The sequence below is a fragment of the Larus michahellis genome, chromosome 4, assembly GCF_964199755.1.
Source record: "Larus michahellis chromosome 4, bLarMic1.1, whole genome shotgun sequence".
Classification (NCBI taxonomy): domain Eukaryota; kingdom Metazoa; phylum Chordata; class Aves; order Charadriiformes; family Laridae; genus Larus; species Larus michahellis.
This window is the reverse complement of record NC_133899.1, coordinates 92,531,926-92,552,819: the sequence shown is the minus strand read 5'-3', so window position 1 is coordinate 92,552,819 and position 20,894 is coordinate 92,531,926. Positions and strand designations below refer to the sequence as shown.

Sequence of the window (20,894 nt, the reverse complement as noted above, 5' to 3'; positions counted from 1 at the left end):
CCTCCTGCAAAGCCTGTACGACTTTTCCCCATGACTTAAGATTTTTCCCACAACCCGAAGACATCGTCTCCTCGGCTAAAACTTTAGTACGTTTGTCCCACGCTTCTGGGTGGAGAATATCCACTGGCTGGTCAATGACCCCAATTTGGAAAAGCCTCGCAACTGCAAGGGTAAAATCTTTGGGCCTACAATCAATCCCCCACTGCTTATGTACTTGGGATAAGACCTTCACAAGGGCTTCCATCCTCCTTGCTGGTCCTGCTCTGGGAGCGTCCTCCCCCGACCTCCCCCGCCGGGCTGGTCCAGCCGCTCCGGCCGCCGTTCACCCGAATCCAGATGACGATTCCCGGGTTTCGGCACCACTTGTTGCCTGGGGTTGGCGTGGCGACCTGGTTCAGGAACGGCACGGCGACCAACCGTAGGCCGCTCGGTCCATCAGCTCGCAGACACCAATGCGGTGGACGGCAAATGGCGTTTATTAGTACGTGACACAGCCTTATATGGCTCGAGTTTACAACGTCACTTCCGTCTGCTCACATCATCAACTAACCACTGTTGGGAGAGGGGCTCTATCTTTCCGTACAGCGCGATATCTTCCGGCTGCCAGACCCTACCTACAGGGGGGGCCATGGGGATGCTGGATGGCAATGGAGATGCTGGATGGCCATGGGGATGCTGGGGGTCGTGGGGATGCTGGGGGCCATGGGGATGCTGGGGGTCGTGGGGATGCTGGATGGCAGTGGGGATGCTGGGGGTCGTGGGGATGCCGAGGGCCATGGGGATGCTGGGGGTCGTGGGGATGCTGGGGGTCGTGGGGATGCTGGGGGCCATGGGGATGCTGGATGGCAGTGGGGATGCTGGGGGTCGTGGGGATGCCGAGGGCCATGGGGATGCTGGGGGTCGTGGGGATGCTGGGGGTCGTGGGGATGCCGAGGGCCATGGGGATGCTGGGGGTCGTGGGGATGCTGGGGGCCGTGGGGATGCTGGGGGCCACGGGGATGCTGGATGGCAGTGGGGATGCTGGGGGTCGTGGGGATGCTGGGGACTATGGGGATGCTGGGGGTCGTGGGGATGGGGGGGCTGTGGGGATGCTGGATAGCCATGGGGATGCTGGAGACCACGGGGATGCTGGGGTTCGTGGGAATGGGGGGGCCATGGGGATGCTGGATGGCAGTGAGGATGCTGGGGGTCGTGGGGATGCTGGGGACTATGGGGATGCTGGGGGTCGTGGGGATGGGGGGGCTGTGGGGATGCTGGATAGCCATGGGGATGCTGGAGACCACGGGGATGCTGGGGGTCGTGGGAATGGGGGCGCCATGGGGATGCTGGATGGCAGTGGGGATGCTGGGGGTCGTGGGGATGCTGGGGACCGGGGGGCTGGGGGGGGCTGGGGGGCTGCTGGATGGCCATGTGGCTGCGGGGCGCCGTGGGGCTGCCGGGGTCCACGATGATGACGCCGGAGCCCATGGGGATGCAGGGGGCCATGGCTGCAGGAGAGGGGGGGGTGCTGCCTTTTATCTCTTCCTCTGCCCCGGGGAGCCCGGGGGGGCTTGTTTGGGCGGCAGGGGGGGGGGGGGATGCAAGGGCATGGAGGAGCTGGGGGATGCTGGGAGGGGCTGGAAAATCCGGTGGGATGGGGGGGAGTTTGGGGGGAGTGTGTGTCTGGGGGGGGGGGGGGGGTGCGTGCCCGTGTGCTCCCTCCCCTCAACTTCCCGCCTCGCTCAGCTGCTAATTTTTTTAATTTTAATTATTATTTAAAAAAAAAAAAAAAAAAAAAAGAAGAATTAAAAAAAAAAAAAAAACCAACCCGAAAAAACTTACGGAAACTGAAAAGCTTTGCGCTCTCTGGCTCACCGCCGAAGTCCGTTGGAAAATATCAGCGTGCGAGAGGCAAACAGCCCCCCCCTCAGCTCCCCCCCCCCCCACCCCGCCCCGGCCCCATTTCCTTAGGAAATCAGGCTGCAAAACAAACTCCTGTGGGTCGGAGATTTTGGGGGCGGGAGGGGGCGGGTGGGGGGAACCGGTGCCGTAGCCTTGGGCTTGGCTTTACGCTGGCCCTGGGGGGCTCCGGTGGGTGCCGGTGGGTGCACGATACCCTGGGGGAGGCGGCGGGGGGGGTGTCTGACACCCCCGGAGCAGGGGAAGACGCCAGCCTCAGCGAGGGGCTTCGGTGCCCAGGACCCAGCGGTGCTGGGAAGGGGCGTGTGTGTGTGTGGGGGGGGGAACCCCCAAACCCAGGTTGGGGGCCGGGGGGCACGGGGAAAACCCCCAGGAAGGAGAAGCCGCGCTGGCTGACGGGGGTTTTTGGCTTCCGAGCCGTCATATGATGCCGGAATGGGGAACTGGGAGCCGGGGAGGGACAGGAGCCGAGGACGCCCACCCCAGGGTGGTGGAGGGGGGACACGACCCGGAGAAAGACCGAAGGGGACGGAGAAGGGGAGAACCGAAACGCTCCGGGGCATGGGGGGGACGGGGGAGGGCGGGGAGCGGAGCCCCTTGTTGGGGGGGCCACCCCTGAAGGGCCGGGGGGTGGCGTGCGCGGCCGTGCTGGCCATGGAGGGGCTGGAGAAGGCGGCTTTTTTCGGCATCGCGGCCAACTTGGCGTTCTACCTCACCAGCAGCGCCTTGGGCTGGGGGGGCAGCCAGGCGGCCTGCGCCTGCCTGCTCTTCCTGGGGGCTTCCTACCTCCTCTCGCCCGTGGGGGGTTGGTTGGCCGACGTCTACCTGGGCCGCTACGGGGCGGTGGCCATCAGCTTCTCGCTCTACCTGCTGGCCGCGTCCCTGCTGCCCGTCACCGCCTGGCCGGACGGGCGGCTTTCGGTGTGCGGGCACCCGCCGGCCGGCACCACCCTCAACTGCTCTTGGCACCGCGGCGGGACTTGCCGGGGGACACAGTACTGCGCCCCCACCATCTACGCCGGCCTCCTGGTCATGGCGTTGGGCGCCAGCTCCGTCAGAGCCAACCTCACCCCCTTCGGCGCCGACCAGGTGAGGAGGAGCCCAGCGTCCTTCTCCTTCTTCCCGTGGGAGATCACCCCCCCCACACACCCCCCACCATGGATCTGTGGGTCTCCATTCTGCCGAGCCGAGGTGGGGAGGGTCTCCTGTGAGGTTGCACCTCCAGAAGATCACCTCCAAAGCCTTCGAGACCCTTGGGAAGTCCTTGCCGGGGGAAGGAGGGAGGGAAGGTGGGAAGTGAGGGGTGGGATGGGGCGTGGGGGGGGCGGCGCTGGTGGGATGGGATAGGGGGGGTGCGGGAAGGTGGTGGGATGGGACCTGGGGGATGAGGGTGGTGGGACGGGGGAGGAAGCAGGAGCCCTGTGTTCAGGGCTGAGAGCCGCGTCCCTCTGTGCTGGCAGGTGAGGGACCAGGGCGGTGACGCCACGCGGCGCTTCTTCAACTGGTTCTACTGGAGCATCAACATCGGGGCCGTCTTCTCCCTGCTGGTGGTGGCCTTCGTCCAGCAGAACGTCAGCTTTCTGGCCGGTTACCTCATCCCCGTGGCCTGCCTGGCCTTGGCCCTCCTCATCTTCCTCCTGGCCACCCCCACCTTTGTCACCAAGCCCCCCACGGGCAGCCAGGTCTCTGCCATGATCAAGCTGGCCCTGCAGAACCGTGGCTGCGCTTGGTTGGGGGCCAGCGGGACCAGGTGAGAAGGGTGACGAGGGCTCCGTGGGGTGCTGAGCCCTTCCACCATGACCATTCCCACACTGTCCCTCTCCCCAGGACGAGCCGGCGGGAGCCAGGAGACCCTCTCCCCAACAGCAGACCCCAACCTGGAGCCCCTTCGCTCGAGGAGGACCTTGCCAACTTCCAGGTGCTGGCCCGGATCCTGCCGGTGATGCTGACCTTCATCCCTTACTGGATGGTCTACTTCCAGGTGAGGTGCGGGGTGGGCTCTGCGCCAGGCGAGGACCATCGGTGGTGGGAGGTCCATCCAGGAGATGAGCCCACGGAGCCACCATCCCGTTGTCTTGCAGATGCAGTCGACGTATTACCTGCAGGCTCTGCACCTCCGCATCCCCAGTATCTTCCAGCACGGCCAGGACCGCACCAGCATCCTCCAGGGCTACACGGTGAGGGATGGGGCCGGTGGCTCCGTGGACCAGTTGGATGAGGGACAGGTTGGATGAGGGATGGGGTGGGAGCCGGGGCATCCCACGGGATGCTGAACTCCTCGGTGAGGGCTGGGGCTTGACCTGCCTCTGCAGTTCCCAGATGCTTGGCTACTCCTGGCCAACGTGGTGGTCTTGCTGGCCTTGGTGCCCCTGAAGGACCACCTCATCGACCCCTTCCTAGCCAGGCGGGGGCTGCTGCCCTCGGCACTCAAGCAGATGGCCCTGGGCATGTTCTTCAGCCTCGCCTCCATCCTCGCGGCGGGTAGGACCCGGGCTGGGATGGGACGCTGGGGTGGGGATGCTGGGATGGGGACATGGGATTGGGACGTGGAGATGGGATGCTGGGGGAGGAATGCTGGGGTGGGGACATGGGATTGGGACGCCGGGGTGGGATGCTGGGATGGGGATGCTGGGGTGGGGATGTAGGGTTGGGACACCGGGGGGGGATGCCGGGCTGGGGTGCTGGGATGGGGATATGGGGTTGGGATGCTGGGATGGGGATGCTGGGATGGGACGCTGGGATGGGACCCTGGGGAGGGATGCTGGGGTGGAATGCTGGGGTGGGATGCTGGCGTGGGATACTGGGATGGGGGCACTGGAGTGGGACGCTGGGGAGGAGTGCTGGGAAGGGGACATGGGATTGGGATGGTGGAATGGGATGCTGGGGAAGAATGCTGGGAAGGGGACATGGGATTGGGACGCTGGGATGCGACGCTGGGGTGGGATGCTGGGATGGGGATGCTGGGGTTGGGATGCTGGGGTGGGGATGTAGGGTTGGGACACCAGGGGGGGATGCTGGGATGGGGTGCTGGGATGGGGATATGGGGTTGGGACGCTGGGATGGGATGCCGGGATGGGACGCTGGGGTGGGAATGCTGGGGTGGGGATGCTGGCGTGGGATACTGGGATGGGGGCGCTGGAGTGGGACGCTGGGGAGGAATGCTGGGATGGGGACATGGGATTGGGACGCTGGGGTGGGATGCTGGGATGGGGATGCTGGGGTTGGGATGCTGGGGTGGGGATGTAGGGTTGGGACACTGCGGGGGGATGCCGGGCTGCGGTGCTGGGGTGGGGATATGGGGTTGGGATGCTGGGATGGGATGCCGGGATGGGACGCTGGGGAGGGACGCTGGGGTGGGATGCAGGGATGGGGATGCTGGCATGGGATACTGGGATGGGGGCGCTGGAGTGGGACGCTGGGGAGGAGTGCTGGGATAGGGACATGGGATTGGGATGCTGGGGTGGGATGCTGGGGTGGGATGCTGGGATGGGGACGCCAGGATGGGGATGCCAGAGTTGGGATGCTGGGGTGGGACGCTGGGGTGGGATGCTGGGATGGGATGCTGGGATGGGATACTGGGATGGGAACGCCGCGGTTGGGACGCTGGGGTGGGATGCTGGGATGGGGATGCCGGGGTGGGGATGCTGGAGTGGGATGCAGGGATGGGACACAGGGGTGGGGACGCTGGGCTGGGACACAGGGATGGGATGCTGGGGTGGGACGCTGGGGGTGGAACGCAGGGATGGGATGCTGGGGTGGGGATCCTGCCGCGGGCAGGGACTCGGTGGGTGTTCAGCCTCCCCCTTCCCGCATCCCGCAGGTGTCCTGGAGCGGGAACGGCTGCAGTACGTGCGCCGCAACCAGACGGTGCCGCAGCTCGTGGGCAGGGACCGCTACCCGGCCGTCACGCTGCCCGTCTGGTGGCAGGTCCCCCAGTACCTGCTCATGGCCAGCAGCGAGCTCTTTGCCAGCATCCCCGGTGAGCGGTGCCCACCTCCCCCCGCCCCCCCCCGGAGCTCCGGACACCCCCCCAAGCGCAGAGTTGGGCTCGATGGAGGAATCCCAATTCATTCCAGCCTTTTCCCGTCGCTCTCTCCCGCAGGCCTGGAGTTCGCCTACGCCGAAGCCCCCAAGTCCATGAAAGGTGCCATCATGGGGCTCTTCTTTTTCATCTCCGGGGTGGGCTCGCTGCTAGGGTGGGGGCTACTAGCCCTCCTCTCGCTGCCCCCCCGCGGCTGGATGCGCTGCCCGGAGAACTACGGTGAGAGCGATGGCACGGGGACACGGGTGTCACCTCCTCCCTGGAGGGGAGGGGGGCTTTGTGGCCGGTGGGGACGGGGTGTGGGACGTGTGGGGGTGTCCTGAGGGTCACATACCCCCCACCCCCCAACCCCCCCGGGCTCTGACCACCCTCCGGCTCGCAGGGAGCATCGCCGGTTGCCGCATGGATAACTACTTCTTCCTGCTGGCCGGCATCCAGGCTGTCACCTGCCTGCTTGTCACCTGGATCTCCAGGCGCTACCGGCGCCCGGCACCGTGGCCGGGTGTCCCCCACCTCTGCAGGGGACCGGAGGACGACTGACGCGGTGCCGCTGGGGGTGACAAGGCATCACACCCCCCCCCCCCCCCCCACTACCACCACCATCCCCCCTTCCCTGGGGACAGGGATGCTGGTCCCAGGGCCAGCAGGGCGGAGGGGGACGGGAGCCTGAGCGGAGCTGTCACCCCGTCTCTGTGGCCCCGTTGTGGGGAGGGGACCTGGCCGAGAGCAGGGTGACAGAGTCTGGGGGGGGGGGGGAGGAGTGTCTCTTGCTGTCACCCAGGGTGATTTGGGGGTGTCCCGGGCTCACTGGGACAGACTGGGAGGGGTGGAAATCCCCACAGCACCCCCGAATAAAGGGACCTGCCGGCCCATCGCTTGCGGCTGCCGTTGCAGGAAGGACATTTTGCCGGGGATTGGGGACACTGGGGACATACATTGGGGACACTGGGGACATTGGGGACCAGCCACGGTTGCGGGTGGGGAGGGGGGGGACGCAGAAGGGGCTGCTCCTGGATGCCGGGGCTGGATGGGCTGAGGATGAGGAAGGCGGCAGCCACGTCCCCGTGGCAGGGCAGGGAGGAAGGATGTCCCTGTCCCCAAGGTCACCCCGGCTGGGACGGGGCCAGTATCGGTCCCCGAGCCCTTCCCGTGACCAGCGTTTGTCCCTCAACGTCAAGGGCATGTGCCCCAACGTCCCCGGGGGGGCTCCGTGCCTGGCAGAGCCGGTCCCCGCCGCCAGCGCACCTCGCCTCCATCATCCCCCAGCCCTGCTGCGTCGTGTCCCGTCCCCCCCCACCCCCTGCTCCATGCCAGGGGACAATGGCGGGGGGGGGGGGGACGTAAAAATAAATAAATAAATAAATAAATTAAAAAAAAAACATTTTTTTTTTAAATATTTTATTTTTGTACCAACGTTCGGAATTAAAAATCTGCCATAAATAACAGCCCCCCCGCCCCCAACTTTCCCCCCGGGGGGGGGGGGGTGGGGGGGCGGCGCGTTACAGGTAGAAAATGCCGGGGTCGTACAAAACGGATGCGGTGGGACGGGGGTTGGGGGGGGGTGGGAGGGCAACGGGGACACCCCTCCCCTCCCACCCCCCCACCCCCCCTCCCCGGGGATCAGACCACAGGACTCCATCATCATCATCATCACCATCATCATCACTATGAACACCATGGCGCAATGACACCCAAAGTAGTAAGGACACCCCCCCCCGCACCCCACCACCCCCCCCCCGGCTTCCTCCTCCCCCACCGAGGCCCCCCGAGGAGGGCGATGCCGGAGACACCCCCCCACCACCACCCATGTCGTCCGTCCCCCCCCGACCTCCCTGGGCCACCAGGAGGGACAGGCGGTGGCCCCCAGGAGCAGCACAGCCCGCTGCAGGAAGGGGATGGCAGGGGGGGACACGTGTGTCGTCCCGTCCCCCCCCAAAGGGTGGCGTGGGGAGGAGGTCGGTCCCTTACTGGGGGGTTGAGGGGGGGGGGTCAGGAGCTGCCGCGGATCCTCTCCATGTAGCTCCTGAGCTCCTCGGGGTCCCGCAGCCCCATGTCCTCGCACACCCAGCGGATGTCGTCCTCGCTGGCCACCAGGATGGACTGGACGTTGGGGGCGGGTTGGGGGGGTTCCTCGGGAAGGCGGGGGGGGGCGAAGGTGACAAATTCCACCCGCTTCCTCCGGCCTCCCCCCGGCGCGCCCCCTTCCTTGCGGGGCAGGGGAGCCGGGGCGGCGGCGGCGGTGGGACCCCCCCCGCCGTTTTCGGCACCCGGCGGCGCCCCACAGCAGCATCGCCCCGGTTGGGTGGCCACCTCGGGGGGGGGTTCGGGTTGCCGGCGATCCAGCTGCCGGCTCAATTCTTCCTGGTCGGTGCCCAACCAGACCCAGTTGTGGGGTTGGGGGGCGGTGGGGGCGGCCCCGGCATCCGGCGCCTCCTTTTGCTGGTAACGCAGGACGAAGAAGATGCAGTTGACGAGGAAGATGAAGATGGCCAGGCAGAAGACGCCCAGCAGGACGTACATGCCGATCTCCAGGTCGGTCACCCGCTGAGGAGCCTTCACCATCTCCTCCTCCTCTTCCTCCCCGCCGCCGTAGCCTTCCTCCTCCTCCTCTTCCTCCTCCTCCTCCTCCGAGGAAGACCCCAACCCTTGGAGCTTGGTGGCGGCGGGTCCCACGCCGGCGGGGTCCCTCCGCCGCGGCTCGCTGGCCGCCGTCACCGTCACCGCCTCTCCCGACATGGCCCCCTCGGCCCGCGGGAAGGGCGAGCTGAGCCGGGGTCGGCCACCCCCGCGGAGTCGGGGGCTAGCGGGAGTGGGGACGCCGCGTTGGCCCGGCCCCACTTCCAGCCAAGCGGTGGCGGTGGCCAGCGCGGCTGCCCGGTGACGGCCCCGGCGACAGGCGTCCGGGGGGTGCAGGTGGAGCTGCAGCAAAGCCCCCCGCCCCGGTCCCTCGGCCACCACCCACGGGCGGGCGGTGGGGACACCGGGGGACACCCCCCCAACGGTGGCCACGGAGGGGTCCAGCGAGGTGACGGTGACGGCGGCGTCCTGCCAGCCATACAGCTCCAGCGGGGCCAGCGTGCGGTCGGAGAAGGACAACCAGAGGGACAGTGTCGCCTCCTGCTCGGGGTGACAGCCGGGGTGGCACCGGAGTGGGGGGGGACACCGGCCACCCCGGCACATCCAGCATGTCCGTGTGTGTCCCCGTCCCCCCTCCCCGTCTCCGTCTCACCTGCTTGGGGATCCGCAGGGTGGGCGTCCCCCGGGCGGTGACGGTGACCATGGCGGGGTGGTGGCCGGGCTGTGGCCGCAGCTCCAGGGCCAGCCCTGCCACCACCTGGGCCCGCAGCTCCGTCACCGTCACCTTCTCCTCCGTCACCACCAGCGTCTGCTCCCCCAGGATGGAGGCCGAGAGCGGGGACCGCACCTGGGGGCAACGGGGGGGGAGTGGTGGGGGGGGGGGGACGCGGACGGGGACACACACCCCCCCCTTGGGAGCCCCCACACTTCACGGCCTCCATCCTCTGACCCCCCCCGGCCCCGTGCCCTGGCCCCCCAGGTCCCCTCTCCCCCCAGGACCCCCCTTCCAGCCCCACATCTCCCCCCCTCTGCCCCCCCCACCCCCTCCATCTTCCTCCCTCTCCCCTTCAGCCTCCTCCCTCCATCTCTCCACCCCCTGCGCCCCCCCAGGACCCCCCTCCAGCCCCCCCATCTCCCTCCCTCTCGTCCCAGGACCCCCCCCTCCAGCCCCCCCATCTCCATCTCTCCACTCCCTGGCCCCCCCAGGACCCCCCTTCCAGCCCCACATCTCCCCCCCTCTGCCCCCCCACCCCCTCCATCTTCCTCCCTCTCCCCTTCAGCCTCTCTCCCCCCCCCCCAAGACCCCCCTCCAGCCCCCCCATCTCTCCCCCTCCAGCCTCTCTGCACCCCCCAGGTCCCCTCCAGCCCCCCATAGCCCCCCCTCTCCCCCCAGGACCCCCCTCCAGTCCCTGGACCCCCCCGCCTCCCCCCATCTCCCTCTCTCCCCCCTCCCAAGACCCCCTCCAGCCCCCCATCTCTCCCCTTCCAGCCCCCCATCTCCCTCTCTCCCCCGCCCATGACCCCCCTCTAGCCCCCCATCTCTCCCCCTCCAGCCTCTCTGCACCCCCCAGGTCCCCTCTGCCCCCAGGACCCCCCTCCAGCCCCCCATTTCTCCCCCTCCAGCCCCCCATCTCCCTCTCCCCCCCGAGGACCCCCCTCCAGCCCCCCATCTCTCCCCCTCCAGCCCCCCATCTCCCCCCTCTCCCCCCAGGACCCCCTTCCAGCCCCCCATCTCCCTCTCTCCCCCCCCCCAGGACCCCCCTCTAGCCCCCCATCTCTCCCCCTCCAGCCTCTCTGCACCCCCCAGGTCCCCTCCAGCCCCCATAGCCCCCCCTCTCCCCCCAGGACCCCCTTCCAGCCCCCCCATCTCCTTCTCTCCACCTCCTGCCCCCCCCAGCTCCCCCCAGGACACCCCCCTCCCCCCCCCCCCACCCCCCCACAAAACCTACCTCCACGGAGGTGACCCCCGGCTCCCGGCCGACCACCACCGTGCCCCCCTCCAGGGAAGCCACGCGGGGGTCCTGTACCCGGGTGCGGTTGGCCACCAGATGGGTGACATCCAGGAGCCACTCGGGGCCGGGCAGGTAGGCGAGGTGGCGGCCACCGTCCAGCGGGTGGGCCACGAAGTGGGCCAGCACCCTCAGCGCCGTGCGCTGGTACTGGGGGCGACAGCCCCGCGCCCGCCGCTGCTCGGCCTCCTCCTCCCCGGGCTCCTCCGCCTCCCCCGGGGCGCTGCGGGTGGCAGGGGACACCCGTGTCACCAGCCCCGGCGCGTGGCACGGGGCGGGGGGGGGACGTGTCACGAGGGCGTGGGGGGGCTCCGTGGGGCAGGGACACGTGTCACGAGTGCGTGGGGGCTCAGCTGGGCAAGGGCGCACAGCGCCATGGGGCTCAGTGGGGCAGCGACACGTGTCACGAGTGCGTGGGGGCTCAGCTGGGCAGGGGCGCACAGCACCATGGGGCTCAATGGGGCAGGGACACGTGTCATGAGTGTGTGGGGCCTCAGCAGGGCAGGGGTGTGCAGCGCCATGGGGCTCAGTGGGGCAGGGACACGTGTCACGAGTGTGTGGGGGCTCAGCAGGGCAGGGGCGCACAGCGCCATGGGGCTCAGTGGGGCAGGGACACGTGTCACGAGTGCGTGGGGGCTCAGCTGGGCAAGGGCGCACAGCGCCATGGGGCTCAGTGGGGCAGGGACACGTGTCATGAGTGTGTGGGGGCTCAGCAGGGCAGGGGTGCGCAGCGCCATGGGGCTCAGTGGGGCAGGGACACGTGTCACGAGTGCGGGAGGGCTCAGTGGGGCAGGGACATGTGTCATGAGCGTGCGGGGGCTCAGTGGGGCAGGGGTGTGCACCCCAAGCACCATGGAGCTCAGCGGGGCAGCGACACGTGTCATGAGTGTGTGGGGGCTCAGCAGGGCAGGGGGCGCATCACATGGGTGCCACGGGGCTCAGTGGGGCAGGGGCACGTGTCACGAGTGCCATAGGGCTCAGCGTGGCAGGGGTGCATCCCACGGGTGCCACGGGGCTCAGTGGGGCAGGGGTGCCCACCCCAAGCACCACGGGACTCAGCAGGTCAGGCACACGTGTCACGAGTGCCACGGGGCTCAGCGGGGCAGGAACACACGTCACAAGCGCGGCGGGGCTCAGCACCCCATCCCATCTCCCTCCTCGCCCGCCTTGCCGCAGTGGTGGGGGGGGAGGGGGGTTTGATGCCGGGGGCCACCCCCCCAACCCCGCTCCCCGGGTCCCCAAACTCACCTCTCGGGGCCACTGGGCAGGCGCCAGCCCCGCACTTGCTCCAGCGCGGTGTCACCCAGCTGGACGCGCAGGGGCAGCAGCGGTGCCCAGACGGTGAAGCGCAGCGAGGCGTGCAGCCGCCGGGACCAGAAATCCACCCGCGCCCCCCGCGCCCCCCGGCTCTCCTTGCCCCCCACGAACACCGCGTCGCAGCCATCCGAGACCTGGTTGGGGGGGGGGGGGGGGGGGGGCAGGCGGAGGGGTAAAAGGGGAGCTGGCAGCGGCCCCCCCTCCCCCGCCTCACCGGGCAGGGTTGGTGGCGGGGGGGACACCATGGGGGACAATGTAAAGGCCGGGGGGGACGACGCCGCTCACCTGCAGCACTTGCTTGTCGGCCGACTCGCAGCCCGGGGGCTCGCTGAGCTCGGCCACGCCGCCCCCCGCCTCCACGGCCACCAGTTTTACCGGGACGGCGCGGGGGACCCCCGTCAGCGGGGCCGTGTTTAGGATCTCCAGCTCCTGTGGGGCAGAGAGGGGCAGGGACACGCGTCACGAGCGCGTGGGGGCTCAGCAGGGGCAGGGGTGTGCACCCCGAGCGGCTCAGTGGGGCAGGGAACTGTGTCACGAGTGCGTGGGGGCTCAGCGGGGCAGGGGTGCACAGCACCATGGGGCTCAGTGGGGCAGGGACACGTGTCATGAGTGCGTGAGGGCTCAGCAGGGGCAGGGGTGTGCACCCTGAGCGGCTCAGTGGGGCAGGGAACTGTGTCACGAGCGCGTGGGGGCTCAGCGGGGCAGGGACACGCGTCACGAGCGCGTGGGGGCTCAGCAGGGGCAGGGGTGTGCACCCCGAGCAGCTCAGTGGGGCAGGGAACTGTGTCACGAGTGCGTGGGGGCTCAGCAGGGGCAGGGGTGTGCACCCTGAGCGGCTCAGTGGGGCAGGGAACCATGTCACGAGTGCGTGGGGGCTCAGCAGGGGCAGGGGTGCACAGCGCCATGGGGCTCAGTGGGGCAGGGACACATGTCACGAGCACGTGGGGACTCAGCGGGGCAGGGCTGCACAGCGCCATGGGGCTCAGTGGGGCAGGGACACGTGTCACAAGTGCGTGGGGGCTCAGCAGGGGCAGGGGTGTGCACCCTGAGCGGCTCAGTGGGGCAGGGAACTGTGTCACGAGTGCGTGGGGGCTCAGCGGGGCAGGGCTGCACGGCGCCATGGGGCTCAGTGGGGCAGGGACATGTGTCATGAGTACATGGGCGCTCAGCGGGGCAGGGGTGCACAGCGCCATGGGGCTCAGTGGGGCAGGGACACGTGTCACGAGCCTGTGGGGGCTCAGCCAGGCAGGGTTGCACACCCTGAACAGCTCAGTGGGGCAGGGAACCGTGTCACGAGCACGTGGGGGCTCAGCAGGGGCAGGGCTGCACAGCGCCGTGGGGCTCGGTGGGGGACACACACACACACACACACATCACGAGTGTGTGGGGACTCAGCCCCCCCCGCCTCCATGGCCCCCAGTTTTACCGAGATGGCGCGGGGGACCCCCGTCAGCGAGGCCGCGTTTAAGATGGGAGGCGGGGGCTGGGGGGGGGGGGGGGGGGGGTGATGTGGGGGTGTCACCCACCTGAACGAGGGGGACGAGGGCCCGGACGTCCCGTTCCGCCACCTGGATCTCCCAGACCAGTTTGTCCTTCTGGGCCTCGGGGTCCTGGCCGGGGTACTCCACCTGCCAGGTGAGGGGCCGCGCCGGCGCCAGCCCCCCCGTCCCGTTCTCCACCCCCAGCTCCAGGTGCAGGAACGCGGGCGAGTCGGCCACCCTGCGCCAGCAGCCAGCGCTCGGGGCTGTCCCAGTAACCCCCCCCCCCCCAACTGGGACATACCGGGAGCGCTGCAACCCACAGGTCCCCCTGCTCCAACTGGGCCATACTGGGATGGGAACGGTGCAACCTACTGGTCTGGGCCATACTGGGATGGGAGGGGTGCAATGCACAGGTCCCCCTGCTCTAACTGGGCCATACTGGGATGGGAGGGGTGTAACCAACAAGTTCTCTTGCTCTAACTGGACCATACTGGGATGGGAGGGGTGCAATGCACAGGCCCTCCCTGCTCCAACTGGGCCATACTGGGATGGCAGCAGTGCAACCCACAGGTCCCCCTGCTCCAACTGGGCCATACTGGGATGGGAACAGTGCAACCTACTGGTCTGGGCCATACTGGGATGGGAGGGGTGCAATGCACAGGTCCCCCTGCTCTAACCGGGCCATACTGGGATGGGAGGGGTGCAATGCACAGGTCCCCCTGCTCTAACTGGGCCATACTGGGATGGGAGGGGTGCAATGCACAGGTCCCCCTGCTCTAACTGGGCCATACTGGGATGGCAGCAGTGCAACCCACAGGTCCCCCTGCTCCAACTGGGCCATACTGGGATGGGAACAGTGCAACCTACTGGTCTGGGCCATACTGGGATGGGAGGGGTGCAATGCACAGGTCCCCCTGCTCTAACTGGGCCATACTGGGATGGGAGGGGTGCAACCCACAGGTCCCCCTGCTCCAACTGGGCCATACTGGGATGGGAGGGGTGCAACCTACTGGTCTGGGCCATACTGGGATGGGAGGGGTGTAACCAACAAGTTCTGTTGCTCCGACTGGACCATACTGGGATGGGAGGGGTGCAATGCACAGGCCCTCCCTGCTCCAACTGGGCCATACTGGGATGGGAGGGGTGCAACCCACAGGTCCCCCTGCTCCAACTGGGCCATACTGGGATGGGAGGGGTGCAATGCACAGGTCCCCCTGCTCTAACTGGGCCATACTGGGATGGGAGGGGTGCAATGCACAGGTCCCCCTGCTCTAACTGGGCCATACTGGGATGGCAGCAGTGCAACCCACAGGTCCCCCTGCTCCAACTGGGCCATACTGGGATGGGAACAGTGCAACCTACTGGTCTGGGCCATACTGGGATGGGAGGGGTGCAATGCACAGGTCCCCCTGCTCTAACTGGGCCATACTGGGATGGGAGGGGTGCAACCCACAGGTCCCCCTGCTCCAACTGGGCCATACTGGGATGGGAGGGGTGCAACCTACTGGTCTGGGCCATACTGGGATGGGAGGGGTGTAACCAACAAGTTCTGTTGCTCCGACTGGACCATACTGGGATGGGAGGGGTGCAATGCACAGGCCCTCCCTGCTCCAACTGGGCCATACTGGGATGGGAGGGGTGCAACCCACAGGTCCCCGTGCTACAACTGGACCATACTGGGACAGGGGTGGTGCAATGCACGGGTCCTCCTGCACGGACTGGGACATACTGGGATGGGAGCAGTGTCAGGCACAGGTCCCCCTGCTCTAACTGGGCCATACTGGGATGGCAGCAGTGCAACCCACAGGTCCCCCTGCTCTAACTGGACCATACTGGGATGGCAGCAGTGCGACCCACAGGCCCCCCTAGTCCAAACTGGGATGGGAGTGCTGCAACTCACAGGTCCCCCTGCTCCAACTGCGCCATACTGGGATGGGAGTGGTGTAACCAACAAGTTCTCTTGCTCCGACTGGATGATACTGGGACAGGGGTCGTATGACCCTCGCGTCCCCCCACTCTTAACTGGACCATACTGGGATGGGGGCAGTGCAACGCACAGGTCCCCCTGCTCTAACTGGGCCATACTGGAATGGGAGGGGTGCAATGCACAGGTCCCCCTGCTACAACTGGACCATACTGGGACAGGGGTGGTGCAATGCACAGGTCCTCCTGCACAGACTGGGCCATACTGGGATAGGAGTAGTACAACCCACAGGTCCCCCTGCTCTAACTGGGCCATACTGGGATGGGAACAGTGCAACCTACTGGTCTGGGCCATACTGGGATGGGAGCAGTGCAACCCCACAGGTCCCCCTGCTCTAACTGGGCCATACTGGGATGGGAGCGGTGCAACCCACAGGTCCCCCTAGTCCAAACTGGGATGGGAGCGGTGCAACCCACAGGTCCCCCTGCTCTAACTGGGCCATACTGGGATGGCAGCAGTGCAATGCACAGGTCCCCTTAGTCCAAACTGGGATGGGAGCAGTGCAACCCACAGGTCCCCCTGCTCTAACTGGGCCATACTGGGATGGGAGCGGTGCAACCCACAGGTCCCCCTAGTCCAAACTGGGATGGGAGCGGTGCAACCCACAGGTCCCCCTGCTCTAACTGGGCCATACTGGGATGGGAACAGTGCAACCTACTGGTCTGGGCCATACTGGGATGGGAGCAGTGCAACCCCACAGGTCCCCCTGCTCTAACTGGGCCATACTGGGATGGCAGCAGTGCAACCCACAGGTCCCCCTGCTCCAACTGGGCCATACTGGGATGGGAGGGGTGTAACCAACAAGTTCTGTTGCTCCGACTGGACCATACTGGGATGGGAGGGGTGCAATGCACAGGCCCTCCCTGCTCCAACTGGGCCATACTGGGATGGGAGGGGTGCAACCCACAGGTCCCCGTGCTACAACTGGACCATACTGGGACAGGGGTGGTGCAATGCACGGGTCCTCCTGCACGGACTGGGACATACTGGGATGGGAGCAGTGTCAGGCACAGGTCCCCCTGCTCTAACTGGGCCATACTGGGATGGCAGCAGTGCAACCCACAGGTCCCCCTGCTCTAACTGGACCATACTGGGATGGCAGCAGTGCGACCCACAGGCCCCCCTAGTCCAAACTGGGATGGGAGTGCTGCAACTCACAGGTCCCCCTGCTCCAACTGCGCCATACTGGGATGGGAGTGGTGTAACCAACAAGTTCTCTTGCTCCGACTGGATGATACTGGGACAGGGGTCGTATGACCCTCGCGTCCCCCCACTCTTAACTGGACCATACTGGGATGGGGGCAGTGCAACGCACAGGTCCCCCTGCTCTAACTGGGCCATACTGGAATGGGAGGGGTGCAATGCACAGGTCCCCCTGCTACAACTGGACCATACTGGGACAGGGGTGGTGCAATGCACAGGTCCTCCTGCACGGACTGGGCCATACTGGGATAGGAGTAGTACAACCCACAGGTCCCCCTGCTCTAACTGGGCCATACTGGGATGGGAACAGTGCAACCTACTGGTCTGGGCCATACTGGGATGGGAGCAGTGCAACCCCACAGGTCCCCCTGCTCTAACTGGGCCATACTGGGATGGCAGCAGTGCAATGCACAGGTCCCCCTAGTCCAAACTGGGATGGGAGCGGTGCAACCCACAGGTCCCCCTGCTCTAACTGGGCCATACTGGGATGGCAGCAGTGCAATGCACAGGTCCCCTTAGTCCAAACTGGGATGGGAGCAGTGCAACCCACAGGTCCCCCTGCTCTAACTGGGCCATACTGGGATGGGAGCGGTGCAACCCACAGGTCCCCCTGCTCCAACTGGGCCATACTGGGATGGGAACAGTGCAACCTACTGGTCTGGGCCATACTGGGATGGGAGCAGTGCAACCCCACAGGTCCCCCTGCTCTAACTGGGCCGTACTGGGATGGCAGCAGTGCAATGCACAGGTCCCCCTAGTCCAAACTGGGATGGGAGCGGTGCAACCCACAGGTCCCCCTGCTCTAACTGGACCATACTGGGATGGCAGCAGTGCCATGCACAGCTCCCCCATGCAGAAGCCCCCTCCCGTCCCGGGGTCCCTGGGGGTGCCCGCGCTGCTCCCTACCTCCCCCCGCCGGGGTTGTCCCCGCTGCGCCGGCAGGTCACCACGGCCGTGGAGTGCTTGGGCCCCCGGGTGCGCTCCAGCTGGGCGCTCCATGCGCCGGGGGACGCGGGGCGGGCGGCCACCACCTGCAGCCCCTTCTTCGCCTTGATCCTGCCAGCAGAACCCCCCTCGTCACCCAACGTCCCCGTCACCCAACGTCCCCATCACCCGATGTCCCCTTCCCGGCGCTCCGCCACCCTCCGGAGGGGTCTCTGGGCCACCCGGGGTGGGGTGCGGGGGGCAGGGGGGGGGGGGGGGGTCTCACCGGAGCGTCAGCTGGTCGGCGGTGAAGTTGTGCCGTAGGGCGAGGGTGGCGGTGAAGCGCTGGCCCGGGCGCAGGGTGGCATCGGGGACGCGCAGCAGCACCTTGTCATCGAGCCGGACCTCCTGCCACCGCGCCGGCTCGGCCGCCCGCAGCTCCAGCGTGCCCAGGTACCGGGTTGCCTCCCCGCCGCGATTCCGGCTTCCCAACCCCCCGGTACGGCCGCAATCCCCCGGTGCCACCACGCCGTAGTGCAGCTCGGCCGGCTCGGGGGGGTCGGGGGGGTCGGCTGCCCGGCGGCGGCTGCGTGGGGTGGGGGAGAACCAACGCGGGGGGATCTCCAGCTCCACCACGCAGGCGCCCAGGGGTGCCTGGAAGGGGAAAAGCGGGGGTCCGACTCATGGCGGGGCAGGGGGGAAGCGGGGTGACACCCCCCCGCCCCGGCCCTGAGCTCCGCTGGGTGGCACTGACCTGCAGGCGACACGTCCCACGGGCCACCCGGCCGCCGTGGTGCGCGTGGAGGGTGACGCAGGGCAGGTCCCGCTTGCCGGGGGGGTGCCGTTGCCCGGGGGGGGCCCGATCCCCGAGGGGATCCCGCTCCCCGGGAGGGTCCCGCTGCCCCGGCAGCCAGTCGGGACCCTGCAGATGGAAAAGGACACGGGCGACGGGCTCGGCGGGTGACACGGCGCTCTCGAGGGACACGGCGCGGACGGCCCAGGCTGCCGAGCCCTCCCTCCCCGGGGGGGTCTCCGTGGGCATCTCCTGCCAAGAGACAAGGGCTGGTGGCACCGGGCTGGCCCGGGGCTGGGGGGGGATGGTTGGGGGGGGGAAAAAGGGAGGAGGAGGGGGGGGTATTTTACCTGGCGGGTGCTGAAGGGGGGGTAGGTGGCCTGGAGGAGGGGCCGCGTGGCCGAGCCGTGGGGCAGCAGCAGGTAGGTCTCGGTGCGGGCACGCAGGGAGGCGTTGGCGGGCAGGTCCCCGTCCGCCCGCTGCAGCCGGTAATATTCGGGGACCCCCAGCACCTCCAGACGCGCCGGCAGGTAGACGGGGTCGGGGGGGTCCCCGTCACCCCTCGCTGCCAGGAGAAGGGCTGCGTCACCAGCCCCGGGGGGAAGGGGGGCTACGGGCTGGCAAATGGCAGGGGAGGGGGGGGGGGGTCTCCTCCGTGCCCACCTCCATGTTCGCCGCTCGGCGCTGCCTTGGCACGGCACAGCCCCCCCCCCCCCCCTCCCCGGTGCCCCCCAGGAGTGGGTGAGGGGGGGCGGCGTGGCACCCCACTGGTGTCGGGGGCAGCGTGGGGCGGGGGTGAGGGGGGGGAAGCACGGTCGTCCCCCCCCCCTTTCCCAGGCCTGGCTGCTCCCCGCTAACGAAGCGCCGCTCGTCAGGCTGCCAGCGGCGGGGGGGGACCCGACATGCTCCCCCCGCAGGGAGAGGGACGGTGACGGGTCCCCCGGGGTGGGATCAGGGTCAGGGGATCCAGCTCACCGGGATCACCCTGAGCACGGAACAGATCCCACCGGGATACCCTGTAGCCACGGATCCAGGGACAGATCCCACTCGATCCCCAGCTCCCAGTGGCCATGGGAGAGGGCAGATCCCACTGGGACGCCCAGTAGCCACAGATCCAGGGCCGGATCCAGGGACAGATCCCACTCGATCCCCAGCTCCCCGTGGCCGCGGGAGGGGGCAGATCCCATCGGGATACCCTGTAGCCACGGATCCAGGGACAGATCCCACTTGATCCCTAGCTCCTCGTGGCCATGGGAGAGAGCAGATCCTGCCGGGACAACCAGTAGCCACTGGTCCCGGGTCTGATCCCGGGACGGATCCAGGGATGGATCCAGGGACAGATCCCACTCGATCCCCAGCTCCCTGTGGCCATGGGAGAGGGCAGATCCCGCCGGGACGCCCGGTAGACACGGATCCAGGGCCGGATCCAGGGACAGATCCCACTCGATCCCCAGCTCCCCGTGGCCGCGGGAGGGGGCAGATCCCATCGGGATACCCTGTAGCCACGGATCCAGGGACAGATCCCACTTGATCCCTAGCTCCTCGTGGCCATGGGAGAGAGCAGATCCTGCCGGGACAACCAGTAGCCACTGGTCCCGGGTCTGATCCAGGGACGGATCCAGGGACAGATCCCACTCGATCCCCAGCTCCCTGTGGCCATGGGAAAGGGCAGATCCCGCCGGGACGCCCGGTAGCCACGGATCCAGGGATGGATCCAGGGACAGATCCCACTCGATCCCCAGCTCCCCGTGGCCCTGGGAAGGGGCAGATCGCGGGGGATCCGGTGAGCGGGGACCGGGGGGGAGAGAACCGAGGCACATCCCGGGTTCCCGTGGGTCGGGGCCGGGGGGGGTGGGGGGGGTGGGGAGCGGATCCCCCCGGGCTGCGGGGATCCCGTGTGGACGGAGGGGGCGGGGGGGTGGGTAAGATTCACACACACACACACACACACCCCCGGGATCCCAGCGGATCCCACCTTCCCCGGGGCACCCCCTCGGGATCCCGAATGCGGGTTAGAGCCCGGATCCCGGCACCGCGGCGGGAGGGGGGGATCCAGGCGGGATGATCCCCCCCGCCACCCATTGGCGATGCCGCCGGTGCCGGTGCCGGTGCCGGTGCCGGTGCCGGTGCGGCCGCACTCACCTGAGGCGCAGAGCAGGACGGCGGCCAGCAGCGCCAGCCGGGTCGCCGGTGGCGGTGCCGGTGGCGGTGGCGGTGCGGGGGCCATGGCCGGGAGGGCTCCGCTCCGCGTCCGTGCTGCCGGCGCCGCCGCTGCCGTCCCTCCGCCTCCGCGCCCAGACAATGGGGCCGGGGCGGGACCGGCACCGGCGCCGCCTCGTCCCGCCGGGTCCTAAACACCGGCCCTGCCCAGCGCCGGGCACGGCTCCAGCCCCGGCCCCGCTCCGCACCCCTGAGCCCAGCCCCGTTCCCAGCCCCGCTCCTCATCCCCACCCCGTCCCCATCCCTGCTCCCCATCCACGTCCCCATCCCGCTCCTCATCCCCATCCCTGCTCCCCATCCATGTCCCCATCCCGCTCCTCATCCCCATCCCTGCTCCCCGTCCATGTCCCCATCCCGCTCCTCAGCCCCAGCCCCGTTCCCCAGCCCTGTCCCTCATCCCTGTCTCCGTCTCCGTTCCCTATCCCCATTCCCCATTCCCCATCCC

At 68.1% G+C, this 20,894-nt stretch overlaps 2 protein-coding genes across 3 annotated transcripts; one reads left to right on the top strand and one right to left on the bottom strand.

The window, feature by feature from the left end:
- The first annotated feature begins 2,532 nt into the window (after window positions 1-2,532).
- On the top strand, window positions 2,533-7,284 carry SLC15A3 (solute carrier family 15 member 3). Of its 2 annotated transcripts, none has more exons than XM_074582511.1 (8): window positions 2,533-2,988; window positions 3,360-3,649; window positions 3,727-3,880; window positions 3,981-4,076; window positions 4,212-4,380; window positions 5,720-5,878; window positions 6,002-6,160; window positions 6,324-7,284. In XM_074582511.1, exons 1-8 carry the CDS (start codon window positions 2,554-2,556, stop codon window positions 6,479-6,481), a joined length of 1,620 nt encoding a protein of 539 aa, XP_074438612.1. In that variant the 5' UTR covers window positions 2,533-2,553; the 3' UTR covers window positions 6,482-7,284. The 2 variants fall into 2 exon arrangements, with proteins under 2 accessions (XP_074438612.1, XP_074438611.1); XM_074582510.1 differs by having other exon boundaries at window positions 3,981-4,124.
- A 435-nt stretch (window positions 7,285-7,719) lies between these two features.
- On the bottom strand, window positions 7,720-20,507 carry TMEM132A (transmembrane protein 132A). Its single transcript, XM_074586476.1, has 11 exons — window positions 20,372-20,507; window positions 18,580-18,794; window positions 18,191-18,481; window positions 17,723-18,090; window positions 17,419-17,568; window positions 13,371-13,563; window positions 12,130-12,273; window positions 11,776-11,978; window positions 10,468-10,750; window positions 9,171-9,365; window positions 7,720-9,058 (listed from the first exon to the last, which is right to left on the bottom strand). Exons 1-11 carry the CDS (start codon window positions 20,454-20,456, stop codon window positions 7,931-7,933), a joined length of 3,255 nt encoding a protein of 1,084 aa, XP_074442577.1. The 5' UTR covers window positions 20,457-20,507; the 3' UTR covers window positions 7,720-7,930.
- Window positions 20,508-20,894: the final 387 nt, after the last annotated feature.

What these genes read in the sequence shown, in the direction of transcription:
- SLC15A3 (XM_074582510.1), top strand. Translation starts at nt 2,554, where the DNA reads ATGGAGGGGCTGGAGAAGGCGGCTTTTTTCGGCATCGCGGCCAACTTG. An exon ending in CGCCTCCATCCTCGCGGCGG is followed by an intron (nt 4,381 to 5,719) that starts GTAGGACCCGGG and finishes CGCATCCCGCAG; the next exon opens with GTGTCCTGGAGCGGGAACGG. An exon ending in GCGCTGCCCGGAGAACTACG is followed by an intron (nt 6,161 to 6,323) that starts GTGAGAGCGATG and finishes TCCGGCTCGCAG; the next exon opens with GGAGCATCGCCGGTTGCCGC.
- TMEM132A (XM_074586476.1), bottom strand. Translation starts at nt 20,456, where the DNA reads ATGGCCCCCGCACCGCCACCGCCACCGGCACCGCCACCGGCGACCCGG. An exon ending in GCCGACCAGCTGACGCTCCG is followed by an intron (nt 17,569 to 17,722) that starts GTGAGACCCCCC and finishes TTCTGCTGGCAG; the next exon opens with GATCAAGGCGAAGAAGGGGC. An exon ending in CCCTCGTCCCCCTCGTTCAG is followed by an intron (nt 12,274 to 13,370) that starts GTGGGTGACACC and finishes TCTGCCCCACAG; the next exon opens with GAGCTGGAGATCCTAAACAC.